At 42.9% G+C, this 25,231-nt stretch overlaps 2 protein-coding genes across 2 annotated transcripts in view; both read right to left on the bottom strand.

The window, feature by feature from the left end:
* Window positions 1–4,628: 4,628 nt before the first annotated feature.
* Window positions 4,629–25,231, bottom strand: part of LOC144491391 (espin-like protein) — an 83,062-nt gene continuing 62,459 nt past the window's right edge. Inside the window, exons 10-11 of the mRNA XM_078209151.1 lie at window positions 8,584–8,663; window positions 4,629–6,570 (exon numbers count right to left, since the gene is read on the bottom strand). Of these exons, the coding sequence (XP_078065277.1) occupies window positions 6,405–6,570; window positions 8,584–8,663 (246 nt within the window). The 3' untranslated portion in view covers window positions 4,629–6,404. The remainder of the gene's footprint in view (window positions 6,571–8,583; window positions 8,664–25,231) is intronic.
* Window positions 14,461–24,941, bottom strand: espnlb (espin like b). Its single transcript, XM_078203667.1, has 3 exons — window positions 24,840–24,941; window positions 15,244–16,185; window positions 14,461–15,198 (listed from the first exon to the last, which is right to left on the bottom strand). Exons 1-3 carry the CDS (start codon window positions 24,939–24,941, stop codon window positions 14,461–14,463), a joined length of 1,782 nt encoding a protein of 593 aa, XP_078059793.1.

Below are 25,231 nucleotides of genomic sequence, written 5' to 3'. Positions count from 1 at the left end.
AGTAACTTAATTGCAGTGTTAATGTAAGCCCACTTGTGACACTAATAAATAAACTTTTAAACTTTTTAATTCAGGACCAGGCTTTGGCTTTAACTGTCAAGAGGAGCCCAGTTTGTTGTCCTGGTTGAGATGTGACTTGGGAAAAGGAGCAGAGATTTAAGGGGGCCTCATTCTGGTCTGGACTGGGAAGACGTCAAGACCTAGTTTACAGGACCTTTTTGTAAAATCAGTCTTTAAAAGATTGACAATGCTGTACATCAACCCATCCATTAACATGGTTGAGCCATGGCACACGACCAAACTTCTCATTTGGAAGATTGCGTGTTTTCTTGCTTGTGGCTCTGGACAAACTTCTCCCACATTTGAGGTGCATTTGCTAATTTGCAACTGAAAATGTCTATTTTATTGCCAGAATCCATTGTGCATCAATGTCAATGAAAACAATGAGGCTTTTAAATGTTCCTGTGATTTATGCTAATTATGTTGCCATGGTGTCCTGACACCCCACCCACCAGGCCCCACACCTTCCTGCCTAATAAAACATAGGGCACCCCTCTCCCTGCAGAACAAGGTTAAAATGTTGATGGAGGATTGGAATCCAATTGCCCCTTCTCTTTTTTTTCTAAGCTAAGGAACAATCTTTGAAATGTACAATTGTCCATTTCCAGATTCTAGACTTAAAAACAAAACATTTTCCACTATTCTGTAAATGCTGCTGCTGTGATGACATTGTTGAATGGGGATATCAACAGCCAGTGAGTCCAAATAACTGTAGAGGATGACCTGTTTCAGTAGGTATTTGCAATCTACGTACAAGATGCCTTCCAAATCAAGCCTTTCATGGACAATTGTCACCAGACATTATAATGCCAATTGACTGTGAAAGGCTGTTTTGGAAGGTATCTTGCATGTGGATTGCAAATAACTGTTGGAATACTACAACCTCTACAGTAGAGTAATTTGGTAGCCAACAGCAGTGGATTTCCCCAGTCTCCAGACAACTCTGTAATCTTAGCTAACAACAAAATCACTGGTGGAAAAAGTGTGGTTCGTAACTGCTATCTTCAATGGTTGGGTATCTTAATCAGGTTGCCAGCTCTGGGAGATTACCTGCTACCTTCAACTGCCTCCTCCCCAAACTCTTGCCATAGGCCATCCAACATATCAATCATCACAGAACCCCACCTTCCCAAGGCTTTACAATGTGTCTCCATTTTGACTTATGAAAACCTGGTCACCCTGGTTTCTCTGCTTGACAGAAAAGAAAAGCCTACAAAAGGTTCAGGGAGCTAGGTAATGTTAGAAATCTAGAAGAGTATATGACTAGTAGGAAGGAACTTGAGGGAAATTAGAAGAGCAAGAAGGGGTCATGAGAAGGCCTTGGCAGACAGGATAAAGGAAAACCCCAAGGCATTCTACAAGTATGTTAAGAGCAAGAGGATAAGATGTGAAGGAGTAGGACCTATCAAATGTGACGGTGGGAAAGTCTGTATAGAACCAGTAGAAATGGCAGAGGTACTCAATGAATACTTTGCTTCAGTATTCACAGTGGAAAAGGATCTTGGTAGTTGCAGTGCAGACTTGCAGTGGACTGAGAAGATTGAGCATGTGGACATTAGGAAAGAGGATGTGTTGGAGCTTTTGAAAAGCATCAAGTTAGATAAATTGCCGGGACCGGATGGGATGTACCCCAGGTTACTGTGGGAGGCGAGGGAAGAGATTGCTGAGCCTTTGGCGATGATCTTTGCGTCATCAATGGAGACGGGAGAGGTTTTGGAGGATTGCGGATCTGGTTCCGTTATTCAAGAAAGGGAGAAGAGATAGCCCGGGAAATTATAGACCGGTGAGTCTAACCTCAGTGGTTGGTAAGTTAATGGAGAAGATCCTGAGAGGCAGGATTTATGAACATCTGGAGAGGAATAGTATGATCAGAATTAGCCAGCATGGCTTTGTCCAAGGCAGATCATGCCTTACGAGCCTAATTGAATTTTTTGAAGATGTAACTAAACACATAGACGAGGGAAGAGCGGTAGATGTAGTTTATATGGATTTCAGCAAGGCGTTTGATAAGGTGCCCTATGCAAGGCTCATTGAGAAAGTGAAGGGGCATGGGATACAAGGGGACATTGCCTTGTGGATTCAGAACTGGCTTGCCCACAGAAGGCAAAGAGTGATTGTAGATGGGTCTTTTTCAGCATGGAGGTCGGTCACCAGTGGAGTGCCCCAGGGATCTGTTCTGGGACCCTTGCTCTTTGTGATTTTTATAAATGACCTGAATGAGGAAGTGGAAGGATGGGTTGGCAAGTTTGCTGATGACACAAAGGTCGGTGGAGTTGTGGATAGTGCAGAGGGATGTCAGCAGTTGCAACAAGACATAGATAAGATGCAAGACTGGGCGGAGAAGTGGCAGATGGACTTCAACCCAGATAAGTGTGTGGTGGTTCATTTTGGCAGGTCGAATAGGATGAAAGAATATAATATTAAGGGTCAGACGCTTGGCAGTGTGGAAGATCAGAAGGATCTTGGGGTCCGGGTTCATAGGACGCTCAAAGCAGCGTCGCAGGTGGAGGCTGTGGTTAAGAAGGCGTATGGAATACTGGCCTTCATCAATAGAGGAATTGAGTTTAGAAATTGGGAGATAATGCTGCAGCTGTATAGGACCCTGGTCAGACCCCTGGAGTACTGTGCCCAGTTCTGGTCGCCTCATTACAGAAAGGATGTGGAAACCATTGAAAGGGTGCAGAGGAGATTTACAAGGATGTTGCCTGGATTAGGTGGTATGCCTTATGAGGATAGGTTGAGAGAGCTAGGTCTTTTCTCCTTGGAGAGGCGAAGGATGAGAGGTGACCTGATAGAGGTGTATAAGATGTTGATAGAGTGGATTCTCAGAGGCTTTTACCCAGGGCTGAAATGGTTGCCACAAGAGGTCACAGGTTTAGGGTGCTGGGGAGTAGGTACAGAGGAGATGTTAGGGGTAAGTTTTTCACTCAGAGGGTGGTGGCTGCGTGGAATTGACTGCCGGTAGTGGTGGTGGAGGCGGATTCGATAGGGTCTTTTAAGAGACTTTTGGATAAGTTCATGGAAGTTAGTAAGATAGAGGGTTATAGGTAAGCCCAGTAGGTAGGGACATGTTCGGTGCAACTTGTGGGCCGAAGGGCCTGTTTGTGCTGTAGCTTTTCTATGTTCTATGTTCTATGAGATGGGTGGGATTTTATGGCCTCACTCGGGCGAGACCGGAAATTCTCACCTGAGATTTCCGTTGTTGGACCCTCGCCTGCACCTATTCTGTGGCAGACAAGGTGATGGAGTTCCGGCCAGGATCTCTTGGGAGCTGTGTAATGCTGGCTTAAAAAGATATAAAATCTGTAAAGCTGTGCGAATAGCTCAGAGATGCTAAAGAGTAAGGTGCTTTCCCAGAAGTAGCCAAACCGTGAAGTTTAATATTGTTGGTTTATCAGTTGAAAATGAACTCTAGAAAGCTACATCAGGTCTGTCATGACTTCAAGGAGAGAGGGCTTGTAGAAGTGTGCCTTGCTGATGATAACCATGTCTTTAAAATTCAGAAGTGAAAACTGTTGTCAGATAGGACTCCTGACGAACCATAAAGAACAGCATGTTGTTTAAATGTAGCTACATTTGTGAGGAGTGATGTGAATGCTTGGCGATGCATAAGATGTATCTTTGTTGTATTGGCTATTTAAAGTGAAATTTACCTTATTTAATGTATCAATTTCCTGTTAATTCACATGTAATTTGCATTGGTCCTGATTCATGTTCAAGTAAAAGTGACAAAAAGTGGAATCTTGCTGGTAATTTGGGGGTCATTCATTAAATTTGGTAATCTTGGTTCATAGTTTCCTGCAGGGATCAGAACACAGTTTGCAACCTTACTTCACAATGAGCCAAGTAGTCACTTGACACACTGATGACCAAATAGTGGAACTATTCCATGGTGTTTGCTGCGATGGCGAAATACATTTCCCATTAGATTTAATCAAGGTAATTGCAAGTGTGGGCCAGGATATTATGTTTGCAAATTGGAACTGCTGCCACCCCTCGTATGTGTAAAATGTGGGCTGATGACATCAGATTGTAAAGCTGTTGTCAACTTGCCAGTTTTCCATAACACAGTAGGTAGTCTACTTTATCACTATCTGAGGTGAAAAAGTGGGAAGAAAGAGGGGTTCACCTTGGTGAGTGGGTGCCCTGTTCACATTGTAGGTACACCCCCAAGGTGACTGCCCCTCCCCCTACCTGCCTTGTACTCCTCCTAAGGTGCCTGATCCCACCCTGCCCAAAAATCCCAGACTGATCCGAATCTGGATACTTCTGGGTTCATTGCTGTCTTGCTCATGGTTCTGCTTGCAGTCCTAGCAACATCCATGACTGAGTTCTGGCGCTGCTGGGACTGCTGGAGTTGCTAGCTAGTCAGACTTGCTGGCAGGTCCTGAGGGCGGGACTTCCTCCCTTTGAGGGGAGGAAGTCCTCCCTTTTGCATGTTTTGGCTGCTGGCAGTGTGTTATTGTTGAGGGGTAGCCTTTCTGTTAAGTCAGTAGGTTTTCAAATGACCTATTGCAAATGCCCCCACATAAAATTCACCCTGTAATGTAACACATTTATAAATAATCAACTTTCACAAAAATAATTTATTTGCATGATAATTAGAGCATTGCATTTTGATAATTATTAATTATGCTGCTGGATTTTCATCAACAAACAATAATTTGTAAAATGTATTCAGTTCAGATGTTGTGACTCACTTTGTTGCATTTTATATAGGGCTACAAAGATGTCCCCAACAAATCGCAACTTGAAAAGACCTCAGGCTTCCCTCGAAACCAGAGAGGAGGTGGATAAAAGAGTGAAAGAATATTTTGTTCATGTATGTTCAATCTGTAGGATTGACTGAGAGGAAGGCTTGGTGTGAGAATGTGACTGTGGCAACAGCCTGGTGTAAGGCCTTGTGACAATATGTTTGTGAGCATAAAGGTCTCTTAAGAAAAAGGTTTCTAAGGAAACCTGGTGTGAGGATAGGCGTGCAAGAAAAGCCTTGTGGAAGGATATAAATAGAAAATCTTTTATGAAGATGTGAGTGTGATAAACATCTCGTGCAGTTTTAGGATAACCTGGCATGAGGGTAAGAATGAGAGGAAGGCCTGATGTGAGGATACCCTTGTGTGAGAATATCAGTGTGACGATATGCATGTGACAAAAGCCTAGTTAAGAGGAAATAATGTTGCCTTGTGAGGATGTGTGATGAAGTGGTCTGAATACGTAACTGTAAGGGAGGCTTAATGCAAGAGTAAAGAAAACCAAATGAGAATATGAATGTGAAAGAAAGAAAATCCTGAATTTCTATTGCACCTTTCATAAACTCAAAATGTCCCCAAGTGCTTTACCACCAATAAAGTACTTTTGAATGATTCACTTTTGTAATGTAGGAAACATGGCAGCCAATTTTCTCATTGCAAGCTCCCTCAGACTGCAATGTGATAATGATCTATAAGCTTTTTTATGTTGATTGAGGATAAGTATTGGTCAGTCATCAGAAATAACTCCCCTGCAGTTCCTTGAAATACTACCAGCTATATGACGTGATAAAGGCCTGTGAGGATATGATTGTGAGGTCTGAAGGCCTTGTGTAAGATAAGCTTGTTGTGAAGATGGAGTACAAGGAAGGCCTCACAGGAGGATACACCACATCCACCTGAGAAGGCAGACATAACCTAAAGAAAGGGTTAAAACTTGGAAGAAGAAAGTGCACAGAGCTATTGGGAAAGAGGAATGGAGTAGGATTAATTGGATAGCTGCTGCAAAAAGCTGACATTGGCACAAATAGCCAAAATGATTGCCTTCTGTGTCGATGCTATAATTGTAAGAAAGATTTGTGTGAGCACATGATTGTGAGAAAGGCCTAGGGAATGTAATGATATGGGTGTTTCAGCCTGTTTTTGGCCTCAAAACTGTATTCTTCCTAACTTGACACTTCTTTTATCTCCCATCCCTCCCTCCCTCCAATCTCTTTGCATATCCAGGACTTGTCCATCCCTCTCTGTGACTTTAGCAGTCTCCAGTTTCCCAGCCCTAACCGGTGTTTAACCATGGATGTCCAATCAGTCTCTTCATCACCGACCCCAACCAGCATGGGCTGAGAGCTCTCTGCTTTCTCCATGAACAGAGGATCAACTAGTTTCCATTTACCATCAGTTACATTTCAAACATTTTCCAGTTCTGACGAAAGGTCATTGACCTCAAACATTAACTTGAATTCTCTCCATGAATATTTCCAGCTTTTTATCCCAGTGTGAAGAATGCTAGATGCAAGCATTGTAGTTTGAGAAAAGAAAACAGATTGGAACTGATGCTGATCGGATTCTCAAAGTTTCTTTTCTCCCAGAAGAAGGCTATTGTCTCTGAGAATTTCCACTTTTCAGGAAGTTAGAGTTAATGAGGATGGCATGCCGTTGCCATGGCAGCAGTTGGTTTTCATCATATCCAAGCTGCTTGAGGATTGCAGATTGCTCATTCATCTCTTGGTTCTCTATTTCCTTCCTTTTCTCTTCCAGAATCCTGTGGAACAATGGATTATTTTTCAACTTCACTGGTCACTGACTCTAATCAAAGTGGATTTCCCACCCATCACACAACCCACCCCAATGGCATTGATAAAATTAACCCCATCCCCACCCTACCCCTCACAATCCTGGGGTAACTTGTTGTCTTCTAGTTGTCAACTGGTGTTAAATTAGTTAAGTGCCACAGTGGGTAAATACACTGCTGGATGTGGCACTAAACCATTCAGGATTGAGCTCCTAGATTGGCTCCCTGCCTGTTGTTGGACAGTCTCAGCTGAAGCAGTGCTTGCAGGCACTGTGCCAGGTTAGGAGAGGGAACATTACCAGAGCTGATTATTGATCTATGACTCTAGGCAAAAAAAACAGGGAGGTATCAGCACACTCTCCCAAGGCTTCTGCTGTAAATCTTCGGCAAGTCATCTAGGAACTGCCATTCCTTGGCACCCCTTGAACATGTCCTGCTAAGTCTCGGCAACTCCAAGAGCAGGGGAGGAGGTCAGAGTGAGCGCCTGAGGAAGGGGGGGGAGGTCAGAGTGAGCACCTGAGGAAGGGGGGGGGGGGGGAGGTCAGAGTGAGCGCCTGAGGAAGGGGGGGGGAGGTCAGAGTGAGCACCTGAGGAAGGGGGGGGGGGGGGGAGGTCAGAGTGAGCGCCTGAGGAAGGGGGGGGGGGGGGAGGTGAGAGTGAGTGAGGAAGGGGATGAGGTTGGAATGAGTGGCATGGCTACCTGGTCAGGTTGATTGAACTGATGCAGAATCCTTTTTCGAGAATTCTGTTGTTAACGTAATGTTGCTACTGGACTGTACCTCAGGGTGACAAACCTTCCTCTTTGCCTGGTTGAGAATGGATTCACTGCTCTTGGAGTTGCCGCTGGCTGACCTGCAGTGCAGCTGACTGCACACCTTCTGAATTAACCCGACAGTCATCTACCAGCCAAGCTTGAAAGAATAGAGTCAAATTGATTCCAACTCCAACGGCAACACTCACCTTTGCTTCTTCCTATTAAGAGCAAAGCAAAAGAATGTGTTAAAAACATGTTGAGGAGCTGTCCATAAACATAACAGAAGTGATCAAAAGACTGAGACTTAGCAGGACATGTTCAAGGGTTTCTCACCAGGAATTGAATTTAAAAAGGTACAAACAGATTTGCAGATTGGACTGTGGTTAACAGTCACACAGTCCAGAAGTTCCAAGTCCAATTGCTGGTTTTAGAGTCAGTTTAACTGATCTCAGCTGATGTACAAATTGGGATATTTATGTTGGCTTCGATGTTCCCAGGTTAGGACGAGACAGTTACACAGTCAGGCTTTCTGTTCCGATCATACTGCACTGTCCCGACTAGAAATATGTGTACACCAGGTGAGGACAAGATTGGGCTTGGCTATGATGCACCCGATGGTCAGACAGCTAGCCAACATGTAAAATGGTCACCTGGATGAGGTGTGGAGGGAATGACCAGTGCCCACGAAGTAGTATCACAAGAGGAAATGGAGATGGAAAATGGAATTATATGATATCTCAGCACAGTGTGTCACCATTGGAGATAGCAGGGTTGAAAAGGATCAGACTCAGGTCCAAGTCTGACCATGCAGCAAACTGCCATATCTACCCAGACTGGTTCATTCATTCAGATACCTCTAACAATGAGATTTATGCAGACAGAGCCTTGCTGTTGGTCTTCTGGATGTGGGTGACTGGGAATAATCCCTCTGTTTAAGTCATTGAAGCAATAACTTATTTCTAGTCACCCTGGGCAAGCGTCACCTTGGTGGAAGATATTCTAAAATTAAATTACTCAAGGTGGAGGTCATTGCGCGAGCAGTGAATGTAAGCCACTCGCAGAGTAGGTCACAATAAATTACTCTGTTGGCTCATCTCTTGAGCCTGCATCTGCATTTTCCACCCGGTTTTAAGCTTCAGATACTTCCTGGAAGAAATGAGTTCTGAAGTTGGGCACTCCATTAGTAGTTGCTGACTCTACTGCTCAGTCTATATTCTGGTGATACGTACTTTTCTCTGTTCAGTTTCTGTATCATCATTTCTCTTTTCCATAGAGGAAGATCACTGAAGAGTGCAGTTTCTTCCTTTTGCTGTGGAGAATGAGTGAAACCAATGATTTAAAACATGACCCAAGCTGAAGAAACCATTTCATCATTCCGCTGTGTCCGATATATCTCCCACCTTCAAACAAACTGAAAAATAAGTAGTCGTTTGGTTTAGGTCAAGCCCTCCAACCTCCTCACCCACAGCCCCAATCTCTCCAACTTCTTCACCCACAGCCTTAAGCCTCCCAACCTTTCCTCTCAACCCCAACCCCTCCAACTTCCTCACCCACAGCCCCAACCCCTCCAACCTCCTCATGCACAGCCCCAACCCCTCCAACCTCCTCATGCACAGCCCAACCTTTCCAACCTCCTCACCCACATCCCCAATCCCTATAAACCTCCTCATCCACACTCCAACCACGCCAACCTCCTCACTCACAGCCCCAAACCCTCCAATCATCTCTCCCACACGCTTAACCCCTCAAACTTCCATTCCATGCCCCTAACCTCTCCAACCTTCCCTCTCAACACCACCCCACCCCCCCCCAGCCTTTTCTCCTGCACCCCAAACCCTTCAATCTCCTTTTCCAAATCCCAGCCCTTCCAATCTTCTCCCAAAGTGGATTGGCAGTAGGGACAATGATTTGACAGAAAATTAAGTGAAAATGAAAATTGGGACTGTTATATAGTTGGTGTCTGACCCAATATCTCCTGTTGTACATTGTCTCACAAAGTCAAAATTATCTTTCACACAATTGTGGATAATAGGTTTATCCAGCTGATAAAGTAACAGACAATAGAGCAAGACAAAAATAAATGAGGCAAAACAGGAGTTTGGGGGCAGTAAGAGAATAAGTGGGAGATTAATGTAATGATCCTTTACCCTTTCTGAGGTGTGGAGCATGATATTCTGTAGAATGTATAAAAGAATTGCAATGGTATTATACTTGATATTTAATTATATTGATTGTATTGTCATCTAAAAGGAAGTATATTCAACTATAATCTACATTTAATCATGTCATCATTTCATCTTATTGAAACCACTCAGCTGAATTTTAAGGCCCTGTCATGGAGGGAGTGGCGAGCCATTCAAAATTCCATTGACTTTGGCTAGCGGAAAATTCCACCCTATATATCTGTGGAATCTTAGAATCTAGGAGTCCCTTTGTCTTTAGGCTCCAATGATTTACTGGTACCCATACCTACGTCTTTTAATAGGATCTTCGAGTCCATAGAGATTCATGGGGACAAATTTTATTCATTTTAAATTATGTCTATACAATGAATTCAGCTAAATATCAGGACAAAGCATTAGCCTAAACCTGATCTACAGTTATTGAAGTATTTTTACAGAAACCTTGTGAGAAACCTTTATGCAATTCCTGATCTTGTGTTACTAAAAATCGACATGGGTTTTGTCAAAAGGTCATCTGGAGCTCTTTTCTTTCCTTACAGATGCTGCCAGACCTGCTGAGATTTTCCCTCAATGGGTTTTACTTAACCTGAACTAGAAGATAGCTTAAGATCAATCAAGATGCTCGTGCAGACAAAGACCACATAAAGGGAAGGGTTAGTTTAGTCACTTTCCAAAGGCTTATGGGATATAACTATTTTTGCAGAAAATACCATATAGTCCAACAAAAAGTGATCAGGCCAAAGGTGCCTTGTAAGGTGATGGGATGTGAACTTTGGTCACAACGATAGAGCTCAGCTGACTTTGACTAATAACAGAGCTATCATGCTCTTTCAGCACCAATCATCAGATAGAAATGGGTAGTGCATATGGCAACTCTCACATCTCAAACAGGATAAAAGAGAACTTCAGTCATCTTCATGTCAGAGCAGATTGCCTCGCGATAGCATACAGACATCATAGCAAGATACAGAAAAAGGAATTACGTTACTGAGGCAGAGAGGAAGAGACAGCAAGGTCCAAGCAGCATGCTCCCTATCTAAGATTAACATGGGAAGTAACACCTCTCACAACCTTTCAACTGTCCCCTGGTTTGATAATTTTTATACTTAATAAATCTTCCTGAATTATGACAAACAAATCCGTTCCTTTGCCAAGTCCAAGAACCTTAGAATTCTCACAACATGCAATATTCTTACCATCAATGTCTCGATCGTTGCAGGTGAAGCAGCCATATCGGATCGGTGGAGGAATTGTAAAAATCAAATTACATGATTTGATTTTAATCCTGATCAGCTGATGTTTGCTCTGGTCAAAAACGTATTTCATTGTTTAAGAGTGTCCAACCTACAGCAGAAATCCACACTGGTAGGGTTTCTATTGCCAAAAGAGAAAATGCTGGAAAATCTCAGCAGGACTGGCAGCATCTGTGAGGAGAGAAAATAGCTGACATTTCGAGTCCAGATGACCCTTTGATGAGGACAAAGGGTCATCTGCATTCGAAACATCAGCTATTTTCTCTCCTCACAGATGCTGCCAGACCTGCTGAGATTTTTCAGCATTTTCTCTTTTGGGTTCAGATTCCAGCATCCGCAGTAATTTGTTTTTATCTATGGTTTCTATTTGCCTGATACCAAATGAACACACTCACTCTCTCTCTTCCTCTCTCTCATGTTGTAAGGGTACATGCCATTGACCACCCCCAAGACGCAGGAGCTTAGGCAATGGTTGGTAGAGCCAATTGCACATGAAATGAGTGCAAGGTCATGGCTGGTATTTAATGGATTAAAAGCTGGCAGCTAACCAATGCAGAGCACTAGCAAGCTTCTATCCAGGACCAAATGAGACACTGGACTCACTGGAGCTTGAGTGGGAAGAATCTCAATCTCTTGACAGAAACCAATAGAGATGTATGTGAATTGATATGTGGGACTACCATCGATGTGTAAGCTTTAACAGAATGTAATATTGATATACAAGGATTGTTTTACATTTTGATGGCTAACACCTAATCGTCTTAAGGTCAGTTGACTAAAGCCGCAGGAGCCTGTTTTGAGTGGAAGAGTTTTTACATGATATAGCCAGGCCAAATATCAGCGAGTGCAAATGCTGCAACAGATAAACTCCATTCACAGACATCAACCTTTCATTCAAATCATGAGAAATATTTGAAAATCATTTATCTTTTTTAATTATTCAGCAAATCAAACAGTGACACAGAAACACAGAATATTAGCGTTTTGCAAGATATCTGACATCACTACCTCAGCAAAACGGCTACTTGAACCAATCCAATCTCTTCACAATGACCCTGAAAGACTGAGCTCACAACCATTTCCATGTACAGATTTAACTATTGAACAAAGTGGACAATATTTCCTAAAGAAGGCATTTGATATTTGGAGGCTAATTTTTGTCCTTATTAAATGCTGCAGGGACTTCGCTAACAGGTCATTGGCTATTCTTAATCTCTCAAGAAAAATAGGGAAGAGCCAAGAACCATTCATCCAAATTTCCATTTGCAGCATTCTTCTAAGCTCTAATTTTTTGAGAATCAGTGCAAGTTTCAACGGCCCTTAATGGAGTTGGAAAAGACTGATAGGATGAAGGTGACCCTCAGTTGCTCATTAAAGGCATCAACCATGTTCACAGCCTCATTGCCAGATCGTAAACTTTTGATTAGAGAATTGGGTGATCCAAATGCAACCTCCTTGATGGAGGGGGTTTGATGAGTGGGGTCAGGTCACTATACAAATATATTCAGATATTCTGCCTGGGAGAGGGGTAAGCAAAGGGAGCACTAACAGAATGAAATTCCAACTGCAGAAAATGCTGTGATATAATACTACTGTACTTTGAATCCGAATCAACATGACTATGACATCTGGTCATTTATTTCACTGCTATTGATGGGATTTCTCTGTGTGCAGAATTGGCTGCTCTTTCCTACATTACAACAGTGACAGCCCTTCAAAAAATGCTTCATTGGCTGCATTTGGAATGTTTTTGGGTTGTGAAGGACGCTATATAATTGCAAGTTCTTGCTTTCCTTTTTTCTCAGTGAGTTGAGCTACCTCTCACATCCACAGAATGAGTCAGACTAGAGCACACCCAATGAGGCAACAAATCAATGTTTACCTTTACTTACACAGTAATGGACCACCCATATATTAAGCTGATCTTTCTCTTATCTCACCCTATCTGTACTTGCAATGCAAATTCTGCACCCTCTCCTTTCTTTCTCCTCTATGTACTCTATGAATGGTATGATTTGTCTGTATAGCGTGCAAGAAGCAGTACTTTTCACTGTATCCCAATACATGTGACAATAATAAATCAAATAAAAAACTTGAACATTTATTTTGATTATTTTTTCTAATTCATCCTTTTCCTTTTATTCATCAATGCTCATACTATCTTATTTCTTACTCATACTATCATGTGGAGGTGAAGGGATTTTAAAGTGAGTGGAGATGTGTCAGGTGCATTTTAGCTATGATTACATTTCAAGGCAGTTTCAAATGAGTTACTTTTAACTAGTAAAGTTAAAGTTGTTCAAGTTCTATCGGTGGTGTGTGATGAAGGGAGTATCATTTTGCCGATAATCTTGAACTTGCCACTAGTCACAGAAAGCAGTGTTAGCTTATATTTGGCTCAACTGGCAACACTCACACCCGAGTTGTAAGGTCATTGTTTGAAACCCTGTTCTAGCTGCATGTTTTCAGATGATTCATTAATCTGAGCAACCGTCTGCAGTGCAGAAATTTGCCTGCTGTCCTAACCAACCAACCAAACCTTTCCTCAAATAGTTCCACCCAAACAGATGAATTAGGCATCCAAAGCATTGCTGTTTATGGCATCTTGTTGCATGTGAATGATTTTCAAAGTTTGTCTTGAAATAACATTCACAGCACTGAAAAAAATTTCTTGGATATATTATGCTTTGAAATATTCTGACTATGAAACAGTATGAAAGAAAAACAAGCTGTTGACTCAATACATTGATGGATTGACGCAATGCATAATAGAGGCTTCATAGCTATATATAGGGTATGTGATTTTTTGGTAAAGTTAAAGTTGTTCAAGTTCTACCAGTGGTGTGCGATGGAGGGAGGCTTGCTTTGCTGATAATCTTGAACCTGCTAGAGGAGATGAAAATAGAGCAGTAAAATGAGTTTAGGTGATAGATAAAGTCCATAATAAAACAGATTACATTTGGCCTATTGAAGAAGATTAAATGAGTGCCATTAAATCCAGGATAGGACAGATTGTACATTCCCTCTGGAGAAAGATTAAATGAATGGGGTAAAGTTTGATTATACACTGTATGGGGAGCAAGATGCGAGAACACAATAATTGAGGAAGGTTATGTTGCTCTCCATGAGTTTGACTCCATTGGTAGCACAGTGTTACAAGGTGAATGTGTTGGACCTCTAACAATGGATTTGGGAGGAATAATTATTTTTCTAATACATGTGGCTCATTTGGTGATTGGTTGAATTGATCTGTTACTTATTTAAATAAGTAACAGATCAATTCATTCCTGATGAACTTCTGCTCTATCTAGAGATGTACATGGGTAGAGAGTGCTAGCAAGCTTCAAGGTTTCTGTAATGGTAGAGTCATTATAGAGAGGGAAATATTGAGTTCTATTCATTATGGAGAGTGGATTACTGGATTCTGTGATTAGTAATGACAGTTCAATGATTTCAGCACTTAGGTGTAATTGACATATCCACTAGTCAGGACTCAACTTATAATGCAGTCAGTGACTTTACTAGCACCGAAAATATGTGTCCTCTTTGTTCTAGGTTACAATTGTATGAAACTCAAATCCATCTGGGCTACAGAATTAAGAACTCCTATTGTTCTCCCATCAGTTGGAGGAATTCTAGACACACCATTAGAACGGACAGTCATCCGTAGCTACTCCTCAAAATCAAATATTTCAGCTTCCTTATCCTTCCAGAAAGCAAAGCTTCTGTCAATATACTTGCAAATCTCATCATTGCTGAAACCTCCGAGGTCATAGGAGTAGCCTATTGACATCTCATCCTCTTCAGGTGTGGCACTTTGCACGATGACTTTGGGCACTGGTCTCACAGCTGTCACATGCGGTGTGGGGCAGTCCATTATGGCCGCCATGTTTTCAGGGTTGCTGAAGAACCTTTGCTTAATATCTTCAAACCCATCCTTCCAATCCCTTTTGCCAACATCGATCTCCTCAATGACGGTTTTATGGAATGCACGGACCAAGTCCCAACTGAACTTTCCCAAGTGGTCAAACACCTCGAAGCACAGAAGGTGCCTCATCTTCCTTTCATCTGGGGGCAGGTCGAGTTCAAGGATGTGAAAGTATCCCAGCATGAAAAGGTCAAGGGTCAGGCTATTGTGGTCAACAGGGACACCATTAACACGGGGGAGAAACTGTTCGGGCGAGTAGGTGATTCTCTGCCGATTCAGTCGTCTAATCTGCCTGGATGGAACGTGGGATATGATATTTCTCCAATTGCTAATTAGTTTGGTGATGGTCCTTTGTTGTAGGAACAGATGTCTACATTTTCCATTCTGAATGGATTGCTTAGTTTGGGGTTCCAGCTGTGTTTCCAGCTCTGGATTTTGACTGCTCTCCCCCGTTTCAGCCAAACCTCTGTCTTTTGGTGGCTCAATGTTGTTTTCAATGCTAGCAACTTTACGTAGGTCTCTGACTTTCATTCTCAAGGACATGGTGTAAGTTGACTTTTTCCAGTGACCCAGGAATAATACAACTATTCTTTCTTTCCTCAGGCTTGTTGACTCTGTCACAAGCGACTGTGCTGTTTTCTCTTCCGCTGAATTATCCTTTGAACCAATTCCTGAGTCACTTCTGTCCTCCCTGCTGCCTGACCATGCAGGATTGGGCAATTGTCCATCACTCAACTGAGCTCTGGTGATATCTGCTTGACAAGATTCATCTTCAACAATGATGATACCATCAATAGTAGCTTCTGCACTTTGAGTCCTAACTCTACATTCAGAAGTATTAGAGTTTAACTCCCCAGTGCTCTTGTCTTCCTTTGCCATATCTTGCTGATTTCCCTGTGTGTCACCACATGCCAATACCTTTTCTTTCATCACACCTTGCTTTTCAAAGTTTGCTTTGAGTGTACGTACGGAGACACCAAACTGCTGAATCTCATTCTCCACTTTGTTCCTGCTCATTCTTGTGGACCTTTGGTCAGGTGTTGGAGAGAAGACTGCTGCCAATTCCATATTTGGCATTCTAGTAATTTCCCGGCTTTCGTACTCTGCACGGTCCTTTTCATTCAGATTTGCCAGGAGCAGTGACATAGTCCTCACAATGCCGGATATCCTGTTGCACCAAATAGGCAAAGGTGCATGTTCCCCTTTGCTTGCCTCCTGATGCAAAAGCTGAGTGTTGACGGTTAGGTTGACAATGGGAGCAGGGAGAATGGTTCGCAGCTGTACCGCCAACTGGTTTAGCTCTGCCTCGTACTCCTGGCACTTCTTCATCACTTGGACTGTCTCAATCTGCTTCTCCAGGTAGATGAGGTCATCCTCAGTCAAAAGCTCTCCAAATGGGCCCAAAATGGCATTGTGTTCCTGGGAATATCTCCATATCTCTGTCTGTAGGTAACCATTCCCGTTGTGCTTGGTAGAGCAAAGAAGATTTGAAATGGAGCCGCAAATCACATTACAATTTATGACTAGGATAAGACAATCTTCCAAATCAAATGCAACAGAATACTATAAATAGAGTAAAGCCTCCCAGAGGAGGTTGATTAATGTCTTCTATTTAGCTCAGGCAGCTCAGTTTTTATTTGGATCTTTTTCTAATATGTGAGGGTCTTGGGAGTTTCAAATGGTGACTTTTCCCCAACTGATTCAAAATGTACCCCACTTTTTTTCATATTATTTCTGCTTGTGAAAGATGTCAGAACAGTGGAATGGGAATCTCAAACTAACTAGACAACACAAGGGACATACCACCACCCACCCTAACCCTCTCACCAACCCTGACTCACTCTAACACAGCATCATCCTAATCCCTGACTCATTCTAACACAAGAAGCACCCCGGTCCCCGACTCACTCTAACTCCCCAAGTAACAATGGGGTTTTCTAACCACCTTATGCTCCCAGTTACTCACACTAACCCCCTCACCAACCCTGACTCATTCTAACACAGCGTCACTGATCCCTGACTCACTAACTCCCCAAATACCAAGGTGCTCTCTAATCACTTCATGCTCCCAGTTACTCTAACCTCTCCACAGTCACTGTAACCTTCCCTGTGTTAATCTAACCCACCAGAATCACTAAATCCACCATCACTGCCACCCTTCCCCCATCTTGTCCTCAAAACGGCAGTCACTCTGATGCCCCAGAGTCACTCTAACCCAAAGCACTCTAACCTCTCATTCAGTCTAACTTCAGTTTAGGGTAGGCAATGGCTAGTGGTATTATTGCTAGACTATTAATTCAGAAACATTTAATGCTCTGGGGACTCGGGTTTGAATCCTGTCACAGCAGATGGTAGAATTTTAATTCAATTAAAAAAAATTAGAATTAAAGAATCTACGGATGATCATGAAACAATTGTCGATTGTCGGAAAGACCCATTTGGTTCACTAATGTCCTTTAGGGAAGGAAATCTGCCCTCCTTAGCTGGTCTGGCCTACATGTGACTCAAGAGTCACAGCAATGTGGTTGACTCTCAACTGCCCACTGAAATGGCGTAGCAAGCCACTCAGTTCAAGAGCAACCAGAGATGGGCAATAAATACTGGCCAGCCAGTGATGCCCAAGTCCCACAAATGAATAAAAAAAAGTCTAGGGTCAACCTAACTCAACTTACTAAACCTTGGTTCAAACTTCTGGATTATTTTAACTTTCCACACACTCTAACCTTTTCACACTCTAAACTTAGGTCAGTCCCACTCTGTTATATTCAGAAGATGCATGTGTTCAGTTTAGAACAGAGTAGAGGGAGCTTTACTCTATCTAACTTACATGTCGTTGCTCTGGGAATGCTCAATTGAACAGTGTAGAGGAGATCTTTACTTTGATCTGTGCTGTGTCCAGCCTGTGAGTGTTTGACACTGAAAGCAAGAATTGGCAAAGTGTTCTATTTCCCAGCACTGACATCTCCCAGCTCAGCGAGCATTATCTAATCCCTTGAAAGAGCGTTTTAAGGAATATAAATTTTTTTTGTGAATTGTATTGAATCCAATGTATTTTGTTGCAAGATTAGCCTTATCCTTAAAGGTATTGTACAAACACCAAACAAGGGTTTTAAAAATGCATGACAATAATTCACACAAACTCCAAGTCAGCAAAACCTATGGAAACACACCCAGACTGCAGGTCTGTATAATGCACAGAAATTCACACTCCCACTGGGTTTATATCTGTATGGTCACAGGCATGCAGAGACTGCACATCTACATAATACAGTGAAATCCCCACTCAAACACCAGATTGGCAAACCATACAAACACATGTAGATACTGCAGCTCTGTACATTATTGTGAAATCTACACTGAGCTGCATGTGTATAAAACCCACAGAAACACACAGCAACACATCCCGAGATGGGTCATCTGCAGTAAAACACACAGAATGATTGCAAAATACACAGCAATGTACCTGGAGTCTGCAGATTTGCAAACACGCAGCAGTGCATATGGATGTTGCAGGTGTCCAAAATACACAGCATTTCACACTAATACACTGCACATTTACAAAACACACAGCAAATCAACTGGAAATGCAGCTCTCTAGGGCACACAGTAGCACATCCCAATACTGCAGATCTGAACAATACACAGCAATATACTGATATTGTGGCTGGAATTTTCTGGCTTCATCATGGCCAGACTCACTGTGGGAGATTCAGCGGTCCGACCAAAACACCACTAACCTTCGGCAAGACTGGATGATCCTGACAGTAGGCGAGGCTGGAAAAGGGTGGGATTTTACGGCCTCGCTCGTGCCGAAACCATAAAATCCCACCCAAGGTCAACGGACCTTTCCATGGTCCATCCCTCACCCGCTCCGATTCCCGTGGCGGGCAAGGGCAGCAGTAGGCCATTCTTCACCTTGATCATGTTCATTTATTTAAGTTGTATCTGATCCACACTAAAATTCCACTTACCCACCTTTGCTTTATGTCCCTCGATTCCCCTACCTAACAAAAGTCTAGCAATCTCAAATTCCCATTAGTCCAGTATTCATAAGTTCACTGATCTCAAGTTCAGATTTCAGTTGCCCTTTCTGTGGAAAAATGTTTCCAGATTTCACTCCCAAATGGCCACTTGTGCTTTATTCCTTTGCAGGGGAAATAATTTATTTATAATTCATAGAATTCCTACAATGCAGAAGGAGGCCATTCGGCCCATCAAACCTGCACCAACAACAACCCCACCCAGGCCTTATCTCCATAACCCCACATATTTACCCTGCTAACCCTACTGACACTAATGGTCAATTTACCATGGCCAATCAACCTAACCCGCACATCTTTGGACTATGGGAGGAAACTGGAGCACCCGGAGGAAACCTATGCAGACACAGGGAGAACGTGCAAACTCCACGCAGACAGTGACTCAAAGCCGGAATTGAACCTTCTTGAATCTTGTTATCATTTTAAATGCTTTGATAAGTTCACTCCTCAACCTTCTAAACTAAATACAAACCAAGTTCGTGCAACCTTGCCTCATCCTTTAACCCTTCAAGTCCTGGTATAATTTCATAGGGTTTGTTTTCTTTGTTCATGGGATGCAGTAGCTTCTGGCAAGGCCATCATTTATTGCCCATCCCTACTTGCCCTTGGATTGAATGATTTGCAAGGCCATGGCTCTGGAGTCACATGTACAAAGAACAAAGAAAATTACAGCACAGGAACAGGCCCTTCGGCCCTCCAAGCCTGCACCGACTGAACTAAAACCCCCTACCCTTCCGGGGACCATATCCCTCTATTCTCATCCTATTCATGTATTTGTCCAGACGCCCCTTAAAACTCACTATCGTATCTGCGTCCACTACCTCCTCCGGCAGAGAATTCTAGGTACCCACTACTCTCTGTGTAAAAAACATTACCTTGTACTTCTCCTTTAAACCTTGCCCCTCGCACCTTAAACCTATGCCCCCTGGTAATTGACTCTTCCACCCTGGGAAAAAGCTTCTGACTATCCACTCTGTCCATGCCCCTCATAATCTTGTAGACTTCTATCAGGTCGCCCCTCAACATCCGTCGTTCCAGTGAGAATAAATCAAGTTTCTCCAACCTCTCCTCAATGCCTTCCATGCCAGGCAACATCCTGGTAAATCTTTTCTGTACCCTCTCCAAAGCCTGCACATCCTTCTGGTGGTGTGTTGATGAGAATTGAACACTATATTCCAAGTGTAGCCTAACTAAGGTTCTATAAAGCTGCAACATGACTTGCCAATTTTTAAACTCAAAGCCCCGGCCGATGAAGGAAAGCATGCCGTATGCCTTCTTGACTACCTCCTCCACCTGCATTGCCACTTTCAGTGACCTGTATACCCAGATCCCTCTGCCTATCAATACTCTTAAGGGTTCTGTCATTTACTGTATATTTCCTATCTTTATTAAACCTTCCAAAATGCATTACCTTACATTTGTCCAGATTAAACTCCATCTGCCATCTCTCCGCCCAAGCCTCCAACTGATCTATATCCTGCTGTATTCTCTGATGGTCCTCATCACTATCTGCAAATTCACCAACCTTTGTGTCATCTGCAAACTTATTAATCAAACCAGTTACATTTTCTTTCAAATAATATATATATATATATATTTATGAACAGCAAAGGTCCCAGCACTGATCCCTGAGGAATGCCACTTGTCACAGCCCTCCATTCAGAAACACACCCTTCCACTGCTACCCTCTGTCTTCTTTGACCGAGCCAGTTCTGTATCCACCTTGCCAGTTCATCTCTGATTCCATGTGACTTCACCTTCTGCTCCAGTCTGCCATAAGGGACCTTGTCAAAAACCTTACTGAAGTCATGTAGACAACATCCACTGCCCTACCCTCATCAATCATCTTCATCACTTCCTCAAAAAACTCGATCAAGTTAGTGAGACATGACCTCCCCTTCACAAAACCATGTTGCCTCTTGCTAATACATCCACTTATTTCCAAGTCTCAATCCTGTCTCAAAGAATCCTCTCCAACAATTTCCCTACCACTGACGTAAGGCTCACTGGCCTGTAATTACCTGGATTATTCTTGCTACCCTTCTTAAACAAAGGAACAAGATTGGCTATTCTCCAATCCTCTGGGAACTCCCCTGTAAGAAGTCTCACAACACCAGGTTAAAGTCCAACAGGTTTATTTGGTAGCAAATACCATAAGCTTTCGGAGCGCTGCTCCTTCCTTGACGAAGGAGCAGCGCTCCGAAAGCTTATGGTATTTGCTAGCAAATAAACCTGTTGGACTTTAACCTGGTGTTGTGAGACTTCTTACTGTGTTCACCCCAGTCCAACGCCGGCATCTCCACATCATAACTCCCCTGTAGCCAGTGAGGATACAAAGATTTCTCTCAAGGTCCCAGCAATTTCTTCCCTTGCCTCTCTCAGTATTTTGGGGTATATCCTATCAGACCCTGGGGACTTGTCTACCTTAATGTTTCTCAAGAACCCGAATACCACCCTCTTTTTGATCTCAACATGACTCAAACTATCTACACACCCTTTCACAAATTCATCATCCACCAAGTCTTTCTCTTTGGTGAATACTGACGCAAAGTACTCATTTAATACCTCGCCCATTTCCTCTGGCTCCATGCATAGATTCCCTCCCCTGTCCTTGAGTGGACCAACTCTCTCCCTGGCTGCCCTCTTGCTCTTTATATATGTATAAAAAGCCTTGGGACTTTCCTTAATCCTGCTGGCCAATGATTTTTCATGACACTTTTTAGCCCTCCTTTCTCCTTGCTTAAGTTTCTTTCTACTTTCCTTGTATTCCAAACTTGCTTCGTGTGTTCCCAGCCCCCTAGCCTTGACAGATGCTTCCATTTTCTCTTTGACTAGGCTCACAATATCTCTCGTTATCCAAGGTTCCTAAAACTTGCCATACTTATCCTTCATCCTTACAGGAATGTGCCGGTCCTGAATCCCTTTCAACTTACACTTGAAAGCCTCCCACATGCCAGATGTTGATTTGCCCTTGAACATCTGCCCGCAATCTCCATTCTTCAGTTCCTGCCTAATATTGTTGTAATTAGCCTTCCCCCAGTTTAGCACCTTAACTTGAGGACTACACTTATCCATATCCTTATCCATCAGTACCTTAAAGCTTACTGAATTGTGATTATTGTTCCCGAGCTGCTCCCTACTGAAACGTCGACCACCTGGCCGGGCTCATTCCCCAATACCAGGTCCATTATGGCCCCTTCCCTAGTTGGACTATCCACTTACTGTTTCAAGAAGCCTTCCTGGATGCTTCTTACAAACTCTGCCCCATCCACGCCCCTAGCACTAAGTGAGCCCCAGTCAATATAGGGGAAGTTAAAATCTCAACAACCCTGTTACTTTTACACCTTGCCAAAATCTGCCTACATATCTGTTCCTCTATCTCCCACTGGCTGTTGGGTGGCCTATAGTAAACCCCCAACATTGTGACTACACCCTTCCTATACCCTTCCTATACCTGAGTTCTACCCATATTGCCTCGCTGTATGAGCGCTCTGAGGTGTCCTCCTGCAGTACAGCTGTGATATTCTCCTTAACCAGTAGTGCAACTCCCCCACCTCTTTTACATCCCCCTGAAACATCTGTAACCTGGAATGTTAAGCTGCCAATCCTGTCCTTCCCTTAACCAAGTTTAGCAACAACATCATAGTTCCAAGTACTAATCCAAGCTCTTAAGTGCTTAACTGGTACACTTCTCGCATTGAAACAAATGCACTTCAGTCCACCAGACCCTCTTCGATTAGCAACTACACCCTGCCTGCTCTTTCTCTGAGTTTTACCGGCCCTACTCTCTGGTTCCTCTTCAGTTAATTCACCTTTGCTTTGGTTTCCAGCCCCCTGCCAAACTAGTTTAAGTCTTCCCATGCGATATTAGCAAACCTCCTGGCCAGAATATTTTATGCCTTTCCAGTTTAGATGCAACTGTCCTTCTTGTACAGGTCCCACCTGCCCCTGAAGAGACCCCAATGATCCAGATATCTGAAACCCTCCCTCCTACACCAGCTGTTTAGCCATGTGTTGAGCTGCACTATCTTCCTATTCCTAGTCTCACTGGCACTTGGCACAGGGGGTAATCCTGAGATTACAACCCTAGAGGTCCTGCTTTTTAACTTTCTACCTAACTCCCTAAACTGCTGCTGCAGGACCTCATCACTCTTCCTGCCTATGTCATTAGTACCAATATGTACCCGACCTCTGGTTGTTCACCCTCTCCTTTCCAAATGTTTTCTGCCTGTTCAGAGACATCCTGAACCCTGGCACCAGGGAGGCAACATACACGTCCACAGAAGCGTGTATTTGCACCCGTCACGATAGAGTCCCCTATAACTGTTGCTCTAGTGTTCTTTGTCCCTCCCTGCTTAACAGAGCCAGCCATGGTGCCACTGCTCTGGCTGTTGCTGCTGTCATCCCCTGATAGGCCATCTCTTCCAACCGTAAGCCAGACCTGGTAAGGACGGCAGATTTCCTTCCCTAAAGCACAGTAGTGAACCAGATGGGTTTTTACAACAATTGATAGTTTCGTGGTCATTAATTAGACTGGCTTTATATTCCACATTTATTAATTGAATTTAAATTCTACCAGCTGCCATGATGGGATTTGAACCAGTGTCCCCAGAACATTAGCCTGGGCATTACAGTGACATTGCCACTAAGCTACCAAATGCCTACAAAATTGTGTGTGATTGTATGGCACAAAAACAGACCATTCGGCCCAATGGGTCTGTTACAGTATTTATTCTCCACTTGAGCCTCCTCCCATCGTTTTTGATCTAAATCTACCACCATAGCTATCTAGTCCCTTCTCCCGTAAATGCTTATCTTGCTTAAATGCATCTATACTATTTGCTTCAACCAGTCCTTATAGTAGTGAGTTCCATATTCTGACCATTCTTTGGGTAACATTGTTTATTTTGAATTCCCAGCTAGATTCCTTGGTGACTATCATACATTAATGGCTTTGAGTTATGTTCTTCCCACAAGAACACTAGAATAAAGACCATTCAGCTCCTTGAGACTACTCCATCGCGCAATAAGATGATGACTGACCTGATTGTGGCCTCGCCTCCATTCCCTACAAGGGGCAACATTCTCTCTGTTTCCATGCTATCAAAACCTTTCATTTATTTTAAAGACTTCTATTAGGTCAACCCTCAGCCTTCTTCCAAGAGTAAAGAGATCATCTAGTTCAGAAGACCTTGGCATCTGTTACCCTTGTTACACTTTGGTTTCCTCAACTGTAGCCAGTAAAAATATAAATGTCAAAATATCGAGCTGGTAAATCCAAAAGGACTCCAGCTCTGTTGACTTTATTGAAACTTTTGAAAGGCAATGATGCAATAACTGGAATAACAATGGAAACCACTGAGTCATGGAACAGCCCACTGTCCAATGCACAGCAGCACATAGATTGAGTTATCCATCTCTTAGTGTGAATCAAACATCCTGCATGAATGGATGGACGGATTGCAGTCTCTGGAACACTAACAGCTGACTATCTCTTTACCAAACATCAATTATGAAATGTGTACTGAGAGAATTAGAGGAACTCCGAACCTGTAATCTATTGCTGTGAGGCATTTGAATCTTTTGTGCCATTTAGATTTAAGTTTCTGTATTTTACGCTCTCATATGTGAGTTTTAGGTCTCTTGTCTGAAGGGGTATCATCACCAATGTTCGCTCCAAATTATTTAGCCATGTGGCAACTGGAAATTCCCATGCACAGTTCAACCCCGTTAACACAAGTGCAAGGCCAAGCCAAAAATATTAGAGGGCATTCGCACTCAAAAATATTGCCTGCATGCTCATAACAAAGTTATTAGGGATACATTGATCATCACTGGCTCTGAAATTAGAAAAGGTTTGATAGTGTGCGCAGGAAAATAATCAGAAAATTTGAGATATTTTAAAAATTAGAGCTTGCTATAGATCCTACCTACTAAATAAATATATTGATCAGTAGATGATAGGTGTGAGAATATAATCTCCTTCCAACCAGTTTTTATCTTTGCAATGGTATTTTTCTCTCATATTTTCCTTCTTTCTGTCTCTCTTTATCTTTTCTTCCTCTTTCTGTCTCTCTTTACCTTTTCTTCCTCTTTCACCCAACACTTTTTGAATATCCCCATGCCCTTTTCTAGGCATTTTCCAATGAGGTTTTCAACAGGTTTCATCTCATTGGCAACCATTACTTATGCATCCTCCATTGCACTTGCAAGTCTTTGCCTTTTCATTACCCTGCCCTCTTTCCACCAGACACTCACTCGTACTGTTCCCTTATTCACTGCCATGACTACCTATGCGCCACTTTTCTAAGAACTATTCAGCTAACGCCTGTAATCTTCCCACTTCCTCACACTATTGCCACTCATCTCATCAGGACCCCTCTGTCCACACTCACCTCAATCCCACTCCATTTTGATGTCACATTGGGTGAAGTTATATGCAGCACTTCTACCCCAAGATGGTTATTAATCAG

Source organism: Mustelus asterias, chromosome 3, assembly GCF_964213995.1.
Source record: "Mustelus asterias chromosome 3, sMusAst1.hap1.1, whole genome shotgun sequence".
NCBI classification, from domain to species: Eukaryota; Metazoa; Chordata; class Chondrichthyes; order Carcharhiniformes; family Triakidae; genus Mustelus; species Mustelus asterias.
Note: the sequence above shows the minus strand (reverse complement) of the source record. Positions and strands in the feature narration are given on the sequence as shown.